Source organism: Struthio camelus, chromosome 1, assembly GCF_040807025.1.
Source record: "Struthio camelus isolate bStrCam1 chromosome 1, bStrCam1.hap1, whole genome shotgun sequence".
Classification (NCBI taxonomy): domain Eukaryota; kingdom Metazoa; phylum Chordata; class Aves; order Struthioniformes; family Struthionidae; genus Struthio; species Struthio camelus.
Genome location: NC_090942.1, coordinates 93,075,574 through 93,096,326, shown reverse-complemented (window position 1 = coordinate 93,096,326; position 20,753 = coordinate 93,075,574). Strand labels below are relative to the sequence as shown.

The 20,753-nt window shown below is 53.0% G+C and overlaps 1 protein-coding gene across 8 annotated transcripts in view; it reads right to left on the bottom strand.

Annotated features, from left to right (window-relative positions):
* The window catches only part of GPR156 (G protein-coupled receptor 156), a 34,604-nt gene extending 14,898 nt beyond the window's left edge, over nucleotides 1-19,706 (bottom strand). For 2 of the 8 annotated variants that reach the window (XM_068958057.1, XM_068958092.1), the window contains exons 1-7: nucleotides 19,466-19,706; nucleotides 16,380-16,477; nucleotides 8,972-9,243; nucleotides 5,186-5,322; nucleotides 2,569-2,704; nucleotides 1,520-1,630; nucleotides 445-570 (exon numbers count right to left, since the gene is read on the bottom strand). In XM_068958057.1, coding sequence (XP_068814158.1) covers nucleotides 445-570; nucleotides 1,520-1,630; nucleotides 2,569-2,704; nucleotides 5,186-5,322; nucleotides 8,972-9,076 — 615 coding nt within the window. In that variant the 5' untranslated portion in view covers nucleotides 9,077-9,243; nucleotides 16,380-16,477; nucleotides 19,466-19,706. Of the gene's footprint in view, nucleotides 1-444; nucleotides 571-1,519; nucleotides 1,631-2,568; nucleotides 2,705-3,075; nucleotides 3,847-5,185; nucleotides 5,323-8,971; nucleotides 9,244-11,772; nucleotides 12,203-15,281; nucleotides 15,884-16,379; nucleotides 16,478-16,632; nucleotides 16,715-19,465 lie in introns of those variants that run through there. The other 6 variants (XM_068958064.1, XM_068958099.1, XM_068958071.1 and 3 more) reach the window with 6 other exon arrangements.
* Nucleotides 19,707-20,753: the final 1,047 nt, after the last annotated feature.

Here is a 20,753-nt window from a genome sequence, read left to right as displayed (position 1 = left end):
GGCAATGGGAACACGTAAGTGAAGGCCGCTACCCCTGTCCAGGAGCAGGGACAGATGGACGGGCAGACAGGTCTACAAATCAGAAGAGGTCTCCTCTGTAAATTCCAAAAAGGAAATGCCAAAACTGGTACTGCCAGAGGCAGAGAGTTAAAGGGAGAAAGATTTTGATATTCAGCTGCCAACACAGCTGATTAACATCTAGGTTTCCTAAAGCATCTGCACATGTCATGGATCTCTACTCTGCCACCCAGGTGACCAGCACAGCTTGGTCAAGGTCATCCACTAGACCCCATTGCTTGGCAAAGCAAAGCTCTGAATCTATCTTTTTTTCTTTCTTTCCTTCTCTCTCTCCCACCTCCAAGTGCCTGACCATGCACCCACCTTTACCACAGAGACCAGACAGGACACCCCGAGATGCTCCCCCACCTCTCCTTATCCCTTTACCCGCAGTGAGACGCTGAGGCTTCGGAAACACTGGACCGGATCAGAGAATATCCACGTCAAGAGCAACACTGTGTCTGCCAGCACCAGTGCTGCCACCATCGCCAGCAACTGGAGGTCTTTGATAATCTGCAAACGAGTAGAAAGCATTACAGTCAGGAGCAAATAGACACCAATAACCTCCTTCCCTCTGGGTCTCTTTCCAGTTGTTTCTTCCAAGGGACATGTTTACCCTAACACTTCCCCCAGAGTGGAGTCCTACAGGTCACCTATATCCAAGTGGGCCACAAGATCACTGTCTCTGGCCCCCAACCTCTTAGAGACCTAATCAGGCTTGGGGCCAGGAATAATCTCTCACTGACTGTGTGTCTAGCTGGTAAATGCCCTGACAGCAAACAGCATTTCCAAAACAAAAGCATTGTCCGTTTACCTACATTACAAGCAGAAAGATAAAGAGTGAAAATAAAAGCTTATAGGATTATTATATCGCAAGTTTTACACAGACCCCTGGTCCCTCAGGAATGGGAGTCCTTGCTTGTACCCTGTTCCTCTGCAAACCCCCGTTTCACCTTTCCTCTGACGCCCTCTCGTTTCACCACTGGAAAACGGCCCCTGTAAGCCATAAGCCTACTGTTATACGAATAAATGTGTACAGGTGGCCCCCATTTTCCTCTGAGCTGCCGTATCCCCTCTCTCTCTCCTGCAGGGGAGCATCCAAAGCTCCCTCCCTTCACCCAGAATATCAGGTGCATCTGGGGGTTGTCCCACATCAGAGACACTTGAAGATACCTGGTTTATCTTCATCCCACAAAAGCGAGCAGTCCAAACCTGGGCATAAACACTGGTGTGTTGTGTAACGGAGGCAAACTGGTATCCAGTTGTTTGCAGCCCTGTAACCTGCCTTCGCTGTTACTTGCCAGTCTCATCAGCTATTCCAAAATGGTTTAGGACTTTCTCAAGTTTGGCTCACTTTTGTAAAGTGTTTTCCTTTGCTTCTTGCTGCCTCCCATGCCCAGGTGCCTTGCAGAGGGAGGTTACCTGTACTGGGCTGCTCAGTGCCCAGGTGCCAGATACTCACCACCCGCTTGTCCGGTACCCGCTGGGTGAACACTTTGTAGAGCCGCCAGCTTTTGGCCAGGACAGGCCCAAACACCAGGGAGCTCCCGACGCACAGCAAGCAGAGCCGTACCTGCGAGCGGGAGGCAGAGGGATGGGGGTGAAGCAGCAGCAGCGACCAAGCACTTGTGCTTTTTCCGGCATGTGGCTGGCCAGGAGGCTCTGCCCAGGCAGGTCTGACATACCAGAGAGGGGATAAAGAGACCTGGTGGGGATGGAGCTATGGTGCTCTGCCTTCTGGAGGGCCATGTCAGGTATTAGAAAGTTGACTACAGGGCAAAATAAATTAAAATACGCTTATCCCTCTGCAGCCGACCCACATGGCCAGCAACAGGATATCCAGGGTGCAGAGCAGAGGTGGCAGGAGCAAATAGGCAGGCAGGAGGAAGCTGCTTGGCAGAAATCCCTGCCTTTTTCTCTCTGCCTTGAAAGGCTCTTGTCAGAGGAGCAGTGAGAGCCAGGCAGCTTGAGAGCGACAGATGCAGAGAGGGTCGAAGCGCCAATAAATCACTAGCTGGCATCTCTGTTAATTATCTCCACCCAGGTGGCTGAGCAGGACCTCCCTGCCTCTCAGCCTCTCCACACCCCATCCCATTTCCCTCGCCGGGTCAGTGCCGAGGCCCTGGTCTGGAAGGGAGATGTCCCAGGTCAGGAGTCGAGGATCCATCAGCATTTCTGCAAGATTGGCTCTGCATCCAAGAAGCTCTCCTGCTCGCCTCCGTATTGTACTTTTAAAAGCCAAGCGGTCTGTCTGGCTGTCTGGGGGGCAGCTGCTGCGGGCACTGCTCCCTCCCCTGGAGACCTGGCCTGCGTTCCTCCTTGCACTGCTGGCTTTTCATAATCAAATAGAGAAGGCTGTACAGACATAAAGCATCTGGCTGCATTTTGTGTATGTGGAAACAACGCAGCCGAACGTGCCCACAAGCAGGATGGAGACAGGCCATAGGTAAGGAAGAGCGTGGACAAGCATGTGTTCATGTGGACACCCATCCCAGCAAAACCCTCACCCACCTGAATAAGCATTTCCACCGACTCTCCGGATAGCAGGCTCTGCTCCTGAATCCCAAAGAGGTAAGCGCTAGAGTAAGTCAAGCCACTGCCCAGCAAGGTCACAATGTTCAGATTGGGGCTGGACATCTTCACGATCCTCCAGGAAACAAAGCAAGGAAGGTGGTAACAGTTACTGAGCACCATGACCTGGCAGCAAAGGGACAAGCTGGCTCCCCTTACACGGATGATGATGGCCATAAGGGTCGTTTCCCTGACTCACTGTCCTGTCCCCTCGCCAGCCCCTGCTGCTCACAGCTCCCCGCAAAGCTCAGCCATTGCTCCATGGTGCATACCTCATCTCCTCCCCAGTACTGCTGGAGCGCTTCGCTGTCTTTAAAGTATTCATTTTACCCTGTCCCAACACTCCTATGAGATAGCAAGACTCCTTCCCCCCAAAATGGATGGGTAACGGACTTGTCCCATGGCACCTCTACCCCCTGCATGTGCCTGTGGCACAGAAAAGCATACCCGCAGCAGCTTCAGCCAGCTTCGTTGTGGACAAAACGATGGCAAACAACGGCCTTCAGCTACCAACTACACAAGGTCACAGGAGGGTCTGTGCTGCCCCAGCTCCTCTGCTACCTGTGCTCATGCCAGGAAAAATAAAGCTGCGCCAGCTGTGCCACCTCCCAGTGTCCCTGCTGTAGCGCAGAGCCAGCCGATGCGATGCCCCACCATCGTGCAAGAAGCCCGTGGCACAGCATGCAGCTCAACTTCCCAGGTTCAAGGCTAGCATCTCCCCGCACCGCCCTCTGCCGCAAAGCAGCAGAAATCAGAGGTGATTTCCTGCTAATGCAGCCCCGGGTGACTGTCCCCAGCAGGAAGATTTCCAGTGCTTTGGGTACAGCAGTTTCCAGTGCCTCCAGGAACAGGTCCTTGCCCCTTCTTCTTCCTTCGAGGAGATTCTTCCACATTCAGTATAGTCTCAAACACAGGAAGTTGTCAGCACTATTCAGGCTACAGCTTTCCTTCTTTAACTTCATGCCATTACTCATGATCTTGTAACTGCATTCAGGGAGAGGAGAGCCAAACCACTGATCTCCACAGACCTGTCGCCCTTCCCCAACATTCCCATCAAGCAAAAGCCTTAGCTGCTGTCTTCCCTCTGTGTAGATCCATCCCTTCAATCCGCTGCTAGTAATTTCATTTCTCTACCCTTGAGCTTCTTCCTGATTCTTGCTACCTCTGAAGCAACACAGAGCCTAGGATTCAATCCAGCTCCCTCCCGCCCTGCCTTCCTCCTCATGCCTCACTCCCTGGTGAAAGACGTTAATCAGATCACGCTCTCAGCTGCATACTGACAAAGGTCGTCTTTGCGCTCCCAGGTTCAGTAGGCAGACCAGCGTTTGTTTGCTGCAGTGCAAATAAATAACACACATTCATTACAGTTTCACTCTGAGAACCTCTTTGGGGGCCTAAACAATTTTGCAATCAATTAAGATGGCCACAGAGCTTGACACCACTCTGCTTCGATAAATTAAATGCTTGCGTCCTGGAGACAGACTGCACAGCTACTGCACCATACTAGGCATAGGGCTCAAGATAAAAACATTATGAACAGGACTTTTCTGAGTTTAATATAGTTATAAGGAGCATTAAGTTCCTTAACAGAACCCGATCACTGAAACAACATGTCTCTGTACAAAACAAGGTGCACAGAGCGCAAAGGCTTTACCGGGTAAAGCTTGGGAGAGGCATGCATCTATGGGGGTGGGGAGAAAGAAGACAGGAGGCCAAAGAAACTGCGGAGAAAGCAGCGAGGAGGCAGCCAACACACCCAGAATTGCTGGGGAAGACTAGGAAAGTAAGCTTTCAGGCCAAGTGCTGGCTGAGAGAGTGTTTGAGCTACGAGGACTTACTGGGCTGTTTGATTTATGTGACATTCAGGGGACCAGGACTTTTTACATCCTTTGTATGGCCTGAATGACACCATGGAAAGCCTTCATTTCACCGTTAGGTACTCTTAGCAATGGAGACCATGCTCCCCACCGATCTGGATAACCACTGAGATCCAAAAAGATTAGCAATATTTGCAAACTATGAGTGGCCCAACACCAGGAAGGAAACCTGAATGTTGTTGAGAGCATGATGGCTTTGCTCATGTAGCTGTGTTGCTCAAAGTGATGCTCTCAGACTGTGGGGTAGAGGCAGACCAGCTCTCTTTTTGCTCACTCCTGCTGATGGTTTGTTCAGTACCACCTTTGAGAAGAGACCACGCACTGCTGCACCAGCCATGAGGGGCCAGGGGACGGCAGCCCCTTCATTCATATCACCCTTCCCACAGCCGCAGCCTATGCCATGCTGGAGGACGTCCATGCTCTGTCTTGTCCACAGCTTCTTGACTCAGGGAGGATGACTCACAGTCCAAGCAGGATTGTCTCCAGCAGAGGTCAACACAGGATATGATGGAGAAAGCCACAACATTCCCAGGATTGCCCTTCCTTGCCCAGCACTGTTCCTTCAGGGTTGTATCTTCCTAACCTTCGGTGACCATCAGCTCATAGCCTGGGACTGTGGGAACCTGACCACAGTGCCTCAGCTTGTGAGAAGTTTCACAACGGAAGAGGGAAGCTCTTACCTGTTCTTCCTGAAGCGAATTGTGAAGACAAGAAAGAAGAGGGCTAGCAGGACTCCTCCCGTCAGGAATGTCCACACAACTCCCCAGAGAGCAGCAGAGAAGGATGGGGAGCTCTTTCCACTGTGGTCAGAAGATGTCTGAGGAAAGGCAAAAGGGATGAGGAGGAATGGGGCATCCCTGGGGCCCCCAGCAAAGAAGGTCTCCTCACTGACATGATCTCTTGCATGAATACTCCTGCTCAACTGGAAGCGACTTGAAACCACATCTCCCAAACCCCTCTTCACAAGAAGATGTCCCTACACTAGACCAAGACACGCTGGCAGGGCTAATGAGATGTGCACAGGCAGGACACGTACTCTGCTGCTATACCCAACCACTTGCTGAGCACACAGGAAGAGAGGGCAGTTCCACCACGTTCAAAACACACTTCCCTTTGGAACAGCTCTGGGAGCCCTCCCTTCTTACAGCTGAGTGTCCAAACCCATCATGAAGCCGTGCACGTAACTCATAAACCTCAGGCAGCCCTGGCCACGAGAGATGGGAAACTGGGAGACTGTTCCTGACTGTCACTGGGAGGAAGCCAATGAATCTCAGGAAAGAACCCTCTGGAGAAAGACCCTGCAGGACTCCAATTTCTAGCATGCCTCTTTGGAAAGAAAGGCAGGGTGTCCTCTGCTAGCCACTCCCACTAGAAATAGAAATCTGTGCCTAGGAGGAATCATCCTTTACCCTAACCTCCCAGCAGATAACCAGCTGGTTGATTTTGCCACGAATCAGCAATAGAGCTGTCAGCTGGTGCAGAAAACACGGAGAGGGAACTGCAACAATATTTTTCAAATGTGTTACGTAGCAAGACACAGAGCTGGGCTCCACCTGCGCCCCAGCCCTTCAGAAACTAACCTGGTCCTAGCTGGATGATAGCTGAAAACTGGCTTTGAGGGACACCCCCAAAGGGGGCATGAAGACAGCCTCTCCCTAAAGGAAGGGAGCCCCACTCCAACCCCATAAACCCATGTAGGATTGCCGGGACTCCATGCTCCCTACCCCAGCGCCTTACCAGGCCATGCAGGTGGCAGAGGGGGGTGACCTCACGTCAGGAGGAAAGGCTGGGAATCGAGAGCTGGCATGAGGACCCATGGGGCATGGGTTGCCTTGAGGCACTTTGCAAGACAGGCCTGTTACCAAATGCTGTCCTATGAAAAGCCATTCCAAAATGTTCCTTCTCCTCCCTACCACCGGACAGCTGACACTGCTGATGGCCATACCAGGGAGAGGGTGGGAACAAATGGACTTTCTTTACTGGGGCTTTGTGTTCCCTTTCTATTTCAGACGGAGATGCTTACTTCAAATTTGTTCCTCTTTCCGGTTCTCCTGGTTACTGCACACAAGAGATCTTATCATTTTGAATCACCATTTAACAATTCTCACTGCTCTCCCTCTATTAAAAAGGGGAAGGATTAAATGAACCTACTTGAAACAAGAAACTTACTTCCACTGTGGATCTAAAATACTCCAGCAATTTTAATGAGACATGGACGTGTGGGTTTGTCCACACATACTATGGGAGCATGTTACTTACAGATGTTCTATTTAAATGTCAGTGCATCCCTTTCAAAGGGAAGAATGACAGCACAGGGCGGGGATCACACACCAACTCACTAAATTCTGTCATGCTGCCCCCATGCCAGCTCTTGAAAAGCTATGCGACTGTGCACAGACTGAACATCTCACACCAAGGAATAACATGGGAGGCAAAGAGCCCCTCTCATCTTCCAGAGCTCAGAGTGACCTGGTCCATAGGCAGGCACAGCAATCTTATTTATCAGAGTGGGTGCCATCAAGAGACAAACACAGAGCGCTGGGATATCCTATGCGGGGATCTACCCTTTGAAAAACATCCTTGGAGGTGTTATCTAAATCCTTTCTCAAGTATTCAGGATCATGTGCACTCAATTTATATAGCAGAAGCTTATTTTTCTAACAGCTACCACTGCCACATGCCCTCAGTTCTTCCTTCCACATCTTTTTCTACTTCTTCCAGCATCACTAGAAATAAATCTGCAAGGGGAAGTAAGGCAGTGGTTCCAGAGGGAGGCGAGGTGTCAGCCCCCTCTCCCACAGCTGGATCCATCTCATGGACTACCAAGAATAAAGCATAGCTTGGATCAATAAAGTCAGCATGTAATTGTTAAAACAAAAATGTGCAAAGTGCAGTTCTGGGAACTGAGAAGGAACCACCTTCGCAGTCACTTCAGGGATGTTGCTGTAATTTGGCCCCACTGCCTGACTCCAGCAGAAGCACTCATGATGCAGCTCAGAAAGTTCAAAGCTGCTCCATGTCACCGCCACGCAGGCATGGCCAGTCTGTGGGCCCTGGGCTCCAGACAGCTCGCAAGGCATTGGAGTGCAGCTCATGTGCTGGTGACACAGTGGTACCCACGGCTGCTCTGGTATCACGGCTCCCTGGGCCAAGGACTGCTGAGCAAGAAAGATAAGCCAAGAGCAGATGCTGACACTGCTGCATTATTCTGGGATACAGCTACACACACAGCTCAGCCCCACCTCGCAGCAGAGTGGTGGGATCCCTGGGGAGATATTCATCTTCCACCTCCAAACTGCTCCCCGCCTCCTCTCCACCTGTGTGCTCTAAGCTGGGTAGAACAGGGCTTTTGGTTCTCTGGGAGATGAAAACCCCAGCAGACAGCACAGACAGTGAGGCAAGTTGGCCCCACTCACCTTATTCCTGGACTCACTGTGCAAAAAACCCATCATTCTGCATAAATCATGGCCATCTTCTCATTCACTAGGAGCTCAGAGGGGCTGATATGGCTGCTCAGGGTCAGTAAGAGGCTGTAACGCCATCCAGTTTCTCCATCCTGCCTGGTCTAGTCCAAGGGTAATACTTGCCTGTTATCAGTGAGGCGAGGATGGCAGACTCCTATTCAAGGCACACCTCATTCCAAGGTGCATTCACAGCACTATCTTTCTACCTCTGGCTGCTGCCTAGCGCATTACTGCAAGTTCTTCTAAGGAGTCACCCAGGGAACAGAAATTCACCTGTGGTTCCACCTTTCCTTTCCAAACGCACACATACACAAACACAAAATGATTACTGTTTCCCTGGATGTCAGTGGTCCCTGATTACTTGAAGTTGATGGAGCACTTCATTTGCAGCTGAGCAGAGCATAAATCCTGGCCCTAGCAGGGGGAATATTAATTGTAACAAAGCTGCCAGAGCCAGAGGAGCCAAGCAGCTTATGTTCCTCTAATTAAAGGTTTACGCAGGATTCAGCAGAAAGCCAAGCAATCCAAGCCTAGCTAGTTCATCCAGCAGGCTCATGCAGCGTCAACTGCAAAGAAGTGCATCCCTGTGTCATTGCTACTGGCGTAGTGGTGGGGGGAGGTACCATTTATTATAGATGCTGACTTTTAATTAAATCCTTCTCTATTAATATGTGAAAAGGGTTTTGAGTTCCAGGGAACACAAAAGGTCAAGGGCACAGAAGGGCACCCCAGGTCCGTTCCTAGATGGCTTTCATGCTTGCTCACATGGGTGGACTCCTTGACACAACTTAGCTGTTCTGCTGCAGCTGGTTCCTCACCTTCTGGTTAACTGCTAGAGTGTTATCTAGGCAAATGCTTTTCTCAGGATGCCAACCCCGGAGGCAAGGGCTAGAAGGGAGTGCTTTGCTGTTACGTCCCTGTTTCCCCCTCTCCATCCCTCCATGCAAACTCATTCCTGTGGAGCAAACTCATTTCCCAGAGCTCCCCCATCTCTGTACATACGACTGTTATAGTGCAGAGCTCCTGCAGGGTCCTTTGCTGCTGCTCCTGGCTGCCAAAGCTGGAGTTGCCATCGCATAGGTCAGAGCAGTTTAATCTCGGCTCCATAGCACATCCTCAGCCTTCCTTCAGCCGTATCCTCTCAGCAGGCAGCAGGACGAGGGTCAGGCGATGGAGCATTGGCCAGCTGCGTGGGTTGCCCCACAGCACCGCCGGGGGCCGGCATGAGCCCAGCTACGCTGTCATGCCCCAGCAGGCAGCGGGGGGGTCCCAGCCTGCAAACCAATGCACAGGGGGTCAGGGTGGGCCTGGTGGCCCCCGCAGGGAGGAGGGCAGCAGCCTCTGCGCACCAGCTTTGCAGAGTCGGACACCCTGCCAGTCTGAGCTGAGGTTCGCACAGCCAGGGAGTTGTCCAGGCAGCACACCCCGAGGAGGTCTCAGCCCAAAAGCGGGGTCCACCACCCTTGCAGAGCTGACCCGCACGACTGGGATGTACAGGCTGGGAAGGCGCGCTGGCCCCGGCTCGTGTCTCTACTCCTCCCGCAGAGGAAACCCGCAGGAAGGAGTCACTCACATGCCCACATATGCACCCTGCAGCCCCACAAGCTGCTGCAATTGTCCTCTGCTAGCGAGTTATCCCACAGCAGTGCAACTTCAGGGCATATCTTTGCAGCTTCCCCATCACCACCCCATGCTGGCAGCTGATGATGATTTCCTGGTGGGTTCATTTCTTCCCAGCAAATAACAAGTAAGTAAAGGAAGACAATAAACAGCCACAAGTGTTGCCCTCACTTAATGTAGCCTAAACCTAGGCCTGGGTGAACAGGGAGGGGACGTGCTTGAATTAAACATACACTGAAGTGTTTTGGCTCATTTGGTCTGAGCAGCAGCCTAGCTAGCTCAGGAGCAGCCTGTTTATTAAGCGGATTTAAAAGCCCGACATTTCTGGGTTTCCCATCTCTCCTAGCGCTCTGGCTGCCAGGTATTGTGCCTGTCTGCGACAGCTCCTCTTACACCACCTTTGCCTCTGTTCCCGCTTTCATTTCTTTTTTTTGGTGGGGGTTTTAATAGGCCTCATTACCATTTTAGACATGAGGTCATACTTATCCTCAAGCATCCTTACTCAGTTACCATTGTCACCAGTTTTAATTAGCTTCCAATACACGACTGTAAGCAAGTCTGCCATGGTTAGCAGCTGGAAAGGCCGTGCGATAGATCCCTCCATATTTGCTCATGACAACAGCTGGGACGGAAATATTATTCAGACCTTGCTCCGAGGCGTTGCTCCCCAGCTGAGTAACTCTTGCGCTGAGACTCTGCACCCACCACCAGGTACTGCACCAAACCAGTGACCCTTCATCCCGTGACGCTCCCTCCTTCCCTACTGCTGCTTTACCTGACAAAAAAACTGGTTCCCTCTGCTCAAAAGCAACATACAAGCCAGAAATCCTTTCTTAAAAAAAACTCCTGTCATTATGCAAGCAAAGAAGGACTAAACTAAAATCAAGCGCAGGCCTCAGGGCCTATAACTTGGTGTTCTTGACATGGGATAATCAAGATCCAGTCACCAGAAAAGCCACAGACTTGATTCTCAGCTCACATAAACTGATTTTCAGCTTTAGAGACCTCAGTCTGAAGTTGCTTACAAGCCCCAACCCAGGATCATCAGGGTCAGTGAGCCAGTCATCCAAAATTAGAAAAGTCACCTTCTGAAGTCAAAAACACTACTCCTTGCTGGCAGACCCACAGAGGTACTGTCGTGCTAGATGCCTTCCTGCCTGAACCAGGACTATTGCCAGCACTAGATCAGGTCAGCCACAGCTATGTCCTACAAATGCAGTATCATACACTAGTTAGACTCATGCTCAGATTTTGCACACGTGACACAGACTTTTTTTCCAAGAGTGCTGATGGAAGCCAGCGCCGTCAAGCCTCCATCTCTCTGTAGCAAGCCATGGCAGTATTTGCTCCACAGCAGGAGCCCCCTTTGGAGGTTTCTACATCATTCACTGCACAGGTGAAACGTCAGATCACAGGTACCCCTGTAGGAGAAATCCAGCTGCTGTGGGGGATGCCAGATATTGCAACGACAGTATCAGGACAAAGAAGAGCAGTGGCGAGAAGGAGACATGCTCAAGGTGAACAATTTAGAGATAATGGCAATAAATGAGGTCGTGTGCACATGGATTTCTCCCTGCCTCCGGGGACAGGGATGGGAGAGGGTCGCTGAAGCTTTGCTGCCAAGAGGACAGGCAACCCAACGGCAGCCAAGTGCTGCCATTCACCCTCCTCCCGCAGCCTCCCCAGTCCCCATCTGGTCCCCCCGCCCCCCACCATCCTTAAAGGTCTGTGCCGGGATGCCAAAAAGCTCCTCTTCCATTCCTGAGAGGCAAACACCTTTCTTCAGTAAGACAGCTCATAGGGGCTGCGGTCAGAAGGGACCACAGGGCATCTGCACCGAGCACCAGCACCTCCCTAGCGCAGCCTGGCTGCAGTGGGAGGCCAGCTCCGCGGGTCCGAAAGGCCCAGAGAGGAGGCCAGCAGGCTCTCAGCAACCCCCAAAGGTCTCAGCCTGCCGGTCACGCACAGCTAAAGTCAGCCAGGTGTCAGGTGCTGTCAGCCCACAAAGCATGGCAGTCCCCGCAGGAAGGCCACTGCGCTGCTCCAGCACCAGGGGCCAGGTGGGTCGCTACCAACAGCAACCTAAGGTCAGTGAGCAAAACCTCCCACCGCTCACAAAAGGACACTTCTACAGGGCCAGAGGCTGGGAGCATCAGTGCGGCTATCTGCCTTGCGGCACTTACAGGTAAAAGCAGGAAGGTCCGAGCGACGGGGAGGGCGCTGCTTCGAGAGCGACTTTGCGAGTCCTGAAGGAACGGCACGAAGCAGCGAGCTCGGCCGGGGAAGCGGAGCTGCATCCAGCTCCCCAGGAGCTGCCCTTTGGCGGGGGTGGGAACGCTCGGGAGCTTCCACGGTCGCCGTCCGCTCAGAAACACTTCCATGCTATTATGCAAATGGCTCCCGCGCAATTTCGATAAAAGCCGGTCACCCAGGACAATTAGCACTCATTAGTATGCAATAAAGCAAGCGCGAACATGAATATTGCCAAAAGGCAACCAACGTTTCCATTCCAGCTCCTTTCCTCTAATTAGAGCCGGCAAAAATCGTGCAGCTCTCTTCCCCGTACTAGGGCACGGGAATGCAGAGCATCAGCCCAACTTCAGCAAACAGCCTGGCGAAGCCTGGACCGTGGTTTCTTTAATGTCTCAAAGACATTAGATCCAGACACTAGTGCCCTGATAGGGCACCTCTCCCCTCCTACCAGTGCAACCCCCGCAGCGCCCGACACCTTGCTCAGCGGCAGCGACGAGCGCGGGCCATGCCAGCATCGGGAACCCTTTCCTTCCCAGCTCTTCACTGACCTTGGGCTGGGGCTGCGCGCATGCTTGGACGGGAAAGCCCAGCGGGGCTGGGAAGCAGTGGCGGTGGTGAAGCACCATGAGTCAACGTGGATGGAGCAAGTGCCAACACATCAGCAGGCGAACAGCCCCGGCACCCACGAGGGTGCGCTGGCAGATCGCTCTCACTCACGTCTCGGGGCAACATGTTGCCCCCCGCTCCCCCAAAGGACACCTCTGCAGCGCAACGGAGCAAACAGAGTAGATGGCAGCAACCCGCACAAGAAAACAAGTCCTTAAAGTTTAGAGAATCTCTTGAGGGCAGAGACTTGGTTTTTAAAGGACAAAAAAACAAAAAACAAACAAACAAAAAAACCCCAAAACCCACAAAGCCAGTGGGTTGTTTCAGGAGAAGTTAATGCTCATTTTCTGTGCTTGCTGCGCTGAAAACACCAGGCTTCCATTTAAGTAATTTCAGAAGAAAATTCACCTCTAGAAAGTGAAAGGCTGAGGACATAAACGCCTTGCTGTGTTCATGTTCACCTTGAATATTGGAAGAAATGAGGGACACCAGGGCCAGTTAGAGTGAATGGTGCAGGTTGTAAATGGAGTTGGCTATCGTTTGATTTTAAACAAAGGAAGAAATGAAATTAGGGAACATTAGCAGAGAGCGCTTTCCAACAGCCCACACACCTCACGGAAGTGGTCACAGCGTCTGGCAAAGTAAGGACCACGTTCAGCTAACTGGCTCTGCTTGCCTTGCATCTCCCTCCTGCCTTGCTGCCCTTGGTCTTTGCAGTATTTAATTTGTGAGGCTGCTGGGTTGTAATCACTAGCATTTAGCCATGGCTAAGCATCAGTGGATGCATGGACATGATCCAACAAGCCTGAAGTTGATAGAAAACAAGTGACTGGACAACATAAAAAAAAACCACTACCACCTTCTAATATAAAAAGGAAACATTGTTTGTTAAAAACAATCATTGGATAAAGGAATTTGCATTCATCCCAATGGATGATCTTCAGCTTTGGAAAATCAGTTTGTTTAGGTCACCCAACACCCAAGATTTTTTACCTACTAATGCAGAGAAACTGTACCTTAAGGCATATCCCTTTTCCTGCAAAATATCCTGCAAAAAAGATATATTTGATCATGTCTAAATACACATCTTGACCTTCTTTAAGTTTCTTCTTGCCTTCAGACCCTTTTCCAAAAAGCTGCTACATGGGGTGGAGGGAAGTAAAGGAGCTGAATATTTGATTCAAAATCCATGAGCCAAAGGCAGGAAGACTGAGTATTTCACCCCAAGTCACTCTTTTTGCACCAGCACTGAAAGAGACTTCTCTGAGAACAAGGCACTGTTGCAGTTTGGTGAATCAAAAGGTGAAAACCTGAAGAAGTCAAACGGCAGAAAATAGAACAATTAAATTCAGAAACGTGCTGATTTCTAAAAGCTCTGCAATCCTGCCCAGTCATATCAGCCCCAATAAAGAAAGCTTTTTAGCACTTACAGTTTGACCGAGGTGCAGCTTTGCAACAGGAAGGCTGCTGAAAAGCGTTACCTGTTGGGAAGAACCACTCGTGTCTCCGGGAGCTGCCAAAGCACAGCACGCCCAGATAAGCAGTCGCACAGTTACTGTTTTCTTCTTCTGGGCTTCTTTGCGGCATGGCTCAGCTGGCAGTAGGGGCTCAATCCCACCTGCAGGACACTGCCACCCAGCCTGCCCTGCCTTTTTCCTGGCGGAGGTGGAGAAGGGCTGCTCAAGCAGCAAACCTCTGCATAGCCAGCTGAGACCTGTGGCTTTTGCTGCATGCCAGAAAGAGAAGAGGGAGGCAGGGAAAGAGGAGGCAAGCTCATGTTCATGCTACCACCACCTCTCTTAAGGAATGGAGCAGGAAGACCTCAGATCATCCATGGCCTGACCCATGGGTGACGGAGGACTGGCAGTCAGCACCAGCCCTCGTGGCTGCCAGGACTAGCCCCACCTAGACAGGCTGCCGAGCCTCAGCCTTAAAACAGCACGGAGCTTGAGTAACTGTTCCAGCGAGATAAATGATAGGAGATGGAGTTTTGCAATGCAGAAAACACTGGTGTTTCTCAGAAAGGTTTGTGCTTTTCGCTTCTGCTATTCTTGTCCAACAGGATCCCTTCCCGTTTGACCTGAGAAACCTGCAGTATTGCCAACCCCAAGGCAATCAAAAAAATCACGAGCTAGACTTACTACAACAACCCCCCAACAGAGCTATTTAAAAATCGTGAGTTAAAACACACAGGGTATCTGAAGCTTATTTTTAATTTATATTTAAAACTTCATCGTCCAAGTTTTCACGTTTTTTTCTGCCAACGCTTAGAGAAAACGAAAACCAAGATGCTCAGGTCATCACGTAATCCTAAGAGCTGGGCTAGCAGGCCTCGCTCCCTGGGAACGGCACGAAGCTGCAAAGCTGTCACCCAACTTCTCGGGGCCTGCGCTGCGTTCTCGCTCTGTCTGCTCCCGCTCCTGGGACGTCCAGGGCCACCTCCAGGCCTCCCAGATATCTGTGTCTCTGGCAGACGGGCAGCCAGCTCACTGCACAGTCAGGCGACAGCTCGTGTCACAGGGCCCAAATTATGTCATCCTCCCGCCCAGACACAGGACGGTCGGTGGTCAGCGTCCCAAGCTCCCCCCGCTCTGAGACGCACTCCCAGGCTGGGGCAGGGGTGAAAACCACCCAGAAGCTGCAGTAGCCGCCTGCACTGCAAAGGCAGGAGACACAGGCCAAGCTGCTGCCATCTCCCCATCCCCCGGGAGCTGATGGTGTGACTCAGAAAGCTGAAACTTTGTGTTTACTGAAGCTAGTTTCAGTTTTGAAGCGTCCTACCCGTTTTTGATAATATCTCCCAACAATACGAAGGCAATCAAGCTGATCTTACTGTTTACTCCAGCGTTGCGTGTGTGTCCGTTGTCCTTGCCTCAGCTTGGGAACACGGCACCGGGCTGGTGCGTTTAACTCCGGGTCTAGTCTTTCTCTTGCCCTGCCTTTCCCATGGACCCATTATCACGCTGCTACTGCAAAGCGGCCATGCTTTCACCCACATCCACATTCCGGATATGAAAGCACTATTGAGAGTTTACGACGTATACAACTTTTTAAATGCAGGTCAACTACTAGCCCAGCTCCTTTCAGTTCTGTGGCTTATATCGTGAAATTAAAGAAGCCTCTATGCAAAAAGACTCATGACTTTTTTGAACCACCACATGGTCCTGCAAGGAGCCAACTCATGATTCTCCCACTTGGAAGCTGATAGTGCTTTTAGCTCTCTAACCTTAATTGCTGTACAATGACAGGCACGTGAGAAAGAAAGAGAGATAGACCTTTAGATTGGAAATGCTCAAAGGCAGGAAAATCAGGAGGGACTACTGAGAGCCCAGGGAGAGGTTGCTGACGAGGTGAACGACAGGACCAGCATTTGTATGGAGGGGAGCCGAAGCCCTGGAGCTCCTGCTAAGCAACTCTGTGCCCCCAAAGACCCCAGCCCTCCCACGCGTCCTGCTGTAGGAGCAGCCGAACAGCACGTGTAATTCCAGCACGTGGCCCAAACGAGCACAAACCTGCATATTTCCGCCTCCCCAAAGCAACAGGGAGCCCAAGGATTTGGGCTCTCCCTGCCCATCCCGCTGAGCTAATCCCCAGCTTGCACCGCTAGGCTTGACCCAGCGCCCCATGCTCGCCCTTGGGGTCACGCACGCACGGCACAGCCACAAAGGAAAACAGCCAGACGCGCCATGGCAAACTCCTTCCCGCTAAATTTAAATGGCATTTTTGCTGTCCCCAGGTGGCAGCTCGTCTCTCTGCTCGTGAAGGAAAGAGGGGGTAGGGTCCCCACTTCAGTGCAGCAGCCCCCCTGCCGAAGGCTCAGGCAGGGGGCAGACGACGGGAGAGCTGCATGTCAGTGGCTGCCCCTCCAAGAAGACACGGCTGTTTCCCAGCTGAACTGGGAAGGGACAGAAACGATGCCCGCGACACCTACCTCGGAGCGGGGGGCCGCGGCCCACACATGAGAGGGCACCGCGTCCGGCAAAGAGCAGGAAGGCTCCCCCTCACCGCCACGTCCATGAGGCACCAGCTCTGGAGAGGGAAAACAAAACCCACAGAGACATTGCAGGGGAGGCAACAGGGGGGAAGGCACCTCTTACAGCTGGAAATGCCGCTGGAAGCCTCCGCTCAGAAACTTTGGAGCTGAAGTTGAGAAACCTGGGAGTCTTGCAAAAATCCCCAAGCACCTGCCTCACGTTTTGCATCCTGAGCAGCCACGGCGAGGCCGACAGCGAGCCCCTCCGACAGGTCCCTCCGGAAGGAGCCGTCTGTGGGGACCGTCCCTCCCGCCACCGCCTCTCCTCCGTCCGGCAGAGCGGACGGCCCGGCTCCTGTCACCCTGCCCCTCTCCGCACACCAAGACACCAGCGCAGTGCCGGGCAGTACTCCAGGAGACGCAGACGCCCGGCCGGGCGTGCGCCTCCTCCTTGCTCACCAACGCTTGCATCGCCCTCATGCTGCAGAGCCTCTCTCCCTGGCAGCTCCTGCCACCCAGAGCCTGGCACGGGCGCTTCGCTCTCGCAGGACGTCTCCAGACACTGCGGTGGCCTTCGGGCCCAGCCCTCAAATACTGCCGCTTTCCTCTTTGCCCCGGGACCTCCCAATATGTCGCTCCGAAGCGCCGCTGCCGGCAGCTCTCGTGTCCCTCGCACCTAACAGCCCCCTTGGCCTCCAAGGCGTTTGCTCCGGCATAACCACTTGAACACGGCGAGCAGCTCTACAGGAAGGCGTAGCCGGCAACATTTTCCTCTCTTAATTGTACCATCTTTCCAGAGCTACCACAAACAAGAGGTAAGAAAGCCTGAGTATTTAGTATGTTGATTTACAAGAGAGGTCTAACTTGTAGTTGCGGCATGCACGACTTAATGAAAAATAGAGGTTTGCTCCTCACTGACGTTTGCTGCTGCACTGTTCAAGCCCAGGGGGGGAAGAGGCCACAGAGGGGAGATTTTCGTAAAGTTACATTTCAGATTGAGACTATGCCCTAACAACCCTCCCTTTCAGAAACTGGCATAAAGGTACAGCTGCTTTTTCATGCAATCAGACACAAACCCATCGCAGCAGGCAGGCAAAGCCCCGACACACCTCCTGGTTTCTTCCACAAGCTGGACTAGAACGGCAGCACTGCGAAGCCAGGCAGCACAAACCCAGGGACAGCTGCTAACCCTAAGAGCGATAGCATCCTTTTTTTTTTTATTATTTTTTATTTTTTATTTTAAGTCAAACAGGACAATTTTGGGTATCAGGCAACAGACTGCTTCCCCCACAGAAGAGGCAGGACGGAGCACCACAGCCCTTTCACCTTGCGTCCGATGACCTAGCAGCAGGGAATATTTTCTCTTAGGAGTGAGATTTGATTTAAGGCTCAAAAGCCAGAAGAGATGTTTATGGCTCATCCAGCTCACCAAACTTCACCTAACAGTCCCTCACTCAGACTTCTCCTCCTTCTCAGCACTCTGGGCAAAGGGACAAGGCCATATCCTGGGCTCCCTGCAGACCCCTCTAGAGCTGGGGGATGGAGGCAGCAGGAGCCTGTGCAGGGTGAAGAGGGAGCAGGAAAGAGAGGGAGAGGGAACACCACGGAAAGAGCAGTGGAAGCCAGGGGTGAATGAGGAGCAGGCGGCAGTGGGGCATCTGTGAAAGCATGGGGAGAGGATAGCGGCAGGAGCCCTTGGGGCAGAGCCAAAGGGACGAGCAGGGTGGCACCATGACAGCGAGGTTCCCTTGGAGGGTGAGAGCTGCAGCTCCCCATTATGAGATGTGATTTAATCAGGGCAGCAAGCACTGTGTCCAAACTATGCAGGCACAAGGGCCTGCAACAGCAGAGGCATACACCACGTCCTGGCACCGAGTAGGTGAGGCGATGGAGCAGATACACCAAGGATGCATAAGAAATGCCAGCTGCAACTCAACACTTTGTGCTTCCAAGAGACGGCTCCTGGTTACTAGGGATCCAGTTTCCTGGGTCTCCTCTGTGTCCCTCTCAGGCTGCAGAGCAGCTGTGGGGCAATGGAAAATGCAGGTCTGGCCTAGGGCTCTGCTAGCCTCCCTCCCAGGGATGCACCTGAGTCCCGCAGTGCTGCGTGATGCTGAACTCCTGCAGTCCTCAGAGAAGCCAGCCAGAAACAAATCTGCTGGGTCCTGGAGTACTTCCCTGGAGGCTCTCACCCCGAACAAATAAGGGCAGGAATGTGGATCCAGCACTGAAGGGGCACACTGGTCCCTCTCTCTCCCCCTCCCTTGAGTAGGCAGATTGCTCCATAGGGTCAGTTGCAACCTTTCTTCCCCCCTGCCCCACCATCCAAATCCACAAAGCACGCAGCTCGCTAAGGCAGCAGCAGTTTCCTTGGCGCAAGCTAAGCAGAGCTGCAATTTCACATCTTTGCATCTTGCGAGAAAGCCCTTTTTTATTACAAAGTGCCAGCAGGCTCCCACTAAAAAAAGGTCTCCTTCTACAGCCCTGCTTTGAACGTTTGGGAAAGTATTGTCCAGGGAGGCACAAAACACCACCGTAAGGCTGCCACCATTTCAAGATCGGAGGTGTACTCCAGGCGCTGCCAAAGATAGTGAATAGAAAATAAGGAGCACTTTGACCCAAAACGGGATCCCGAACCCACCAGCCGGGCCAGGGCTGGCCTGCCTGCCACCTCCGCGCCCCCGGCATACAGTTGGTATGCATGGGCCTTTTGCCAACTTTTCCCCGCAGTGGCTGCAACCCCCAGCCCCACAGCACCGCCGCTGCGGAGGAGCCTGAAGGGCCACGTTTAAAGTGGGGAAAGGCAAGCGGGGCAAAGTGCTTTGAAACAAAAGCGAAGCGCATCAGGACGAGAAGGAACTTGGGACGCTCAGTTCGCACCCCTCGTTCCAACAAGCTGCTCCACCGCTTTCGCTCCCCGCCTTACGCACGCCGGCGAAGGACCAGGCGGCGGCGGAGGAGGGCAGCCCCCTTAAACTTTTGCCATCTCCATCTCTCCCCACCACCACCACCACCCCAAAAGTAACCCCCCTCCGCCGACCCACCTGCAGGGCAAGGCAGTGTCCCACGGCTCTGCAAAGCCCCCAGATCCCTTCTCGCAGCGCTCGGGCGGCAGCGCCGGCTCCCGGCTGGAAGTATCGCCGGGGTTTGCCCCGAGCGGCGCCGGGCAGCCCGCGGAGCCCCGGCGGGACCGGGACCGGGACCCGGACGGAGACCGCCACCGGGACCGGGACCGGGGCCGGGGCGCAGCCCCCACCGGCGCGGCGCGGCTCGGCTCGGCGCGGCGGAGGCGGGCGACGGGGAGGGGCCGTCGGGGCCCCGCTGCTTCTGCCCCGCCCGGCGGTGGGAGCGCACCTTTTGGGAGGATTTCACCTGGTTTCCTCTTGGTCCGGGGTAAAACTTCACAGTTTCCAGCCGTGAGGGAAAAAACTCGGGGGGCTGAGGTGGTTCTGGCTGATCAAAACCCCGCTTCGCTCCAGCCCTGTGCTATTTTGCTCCAGGTTGTCATCATGCCTGTTCAGTAAAACAGCAGCGCCTCTTCCCCGCTGCTTTGTCAAAACGGGGGCAAGTGGACACGGCCGGACTGTTTTGCTGACCTTGGGGTTTCGCTGGGTGCTGCGAGGTCACAGGTCCGCGCCTGGGGTGTGCGGGAGCCTGGCAGCCTCCCTACCCCGTCTGACCTGCCCTCAACGCTCATCCCACCGTCCCTGCGGCCTGTCCCACTGTCCCTTCACACTGCCCACGTCCAGTCTCCACGCTGCTGTTGCAGGTGTTGGCACAGCCCTGCCAGTAACAAACTGGTGCACTTGGGCACTGCCCGTAGTCGGGCAGCTGAGGCAGCACAAAAAACCCATGTGTGTGGCAAAACCAGCCCAAGAAGCTGATTAAACGCCAGGGCAGCCAGCCTGCACTCTGCTGCCTGCTTGCACAGCCTCATGGCTAGCGGTAGGTGACATGACTACTGGGTTAGGTATGGCTGTATGAGCAACGTTAGTGTCATACAGACAGACCTACTACCTCTTCCAACATCCCTGCACCGCCAGCTTTCCTCTGCTGTCTCCCACAGCTTTGGCATTCTCATTAACTTCTTGCTCTCTCCCCACTGGACATCCACTGAATTTTACTGGATTTTCTTCCCCAACTTCAAAAGCCAAAAGCTCTTCTCTCCTGGCAGCAACAAAGTACCCGTCCCAGCCCAAGCCGCCAAGCACTACCGCAAAGAGTTGTTTGCAGGTTTTCTCTTTTCATATGCTCTTTTCATATGCTTTTGTTTATCTGGCTCTGCCAGGCATGGCAGGAGCAGTTGTCATCCTGCTGATTTCCAAACACGCA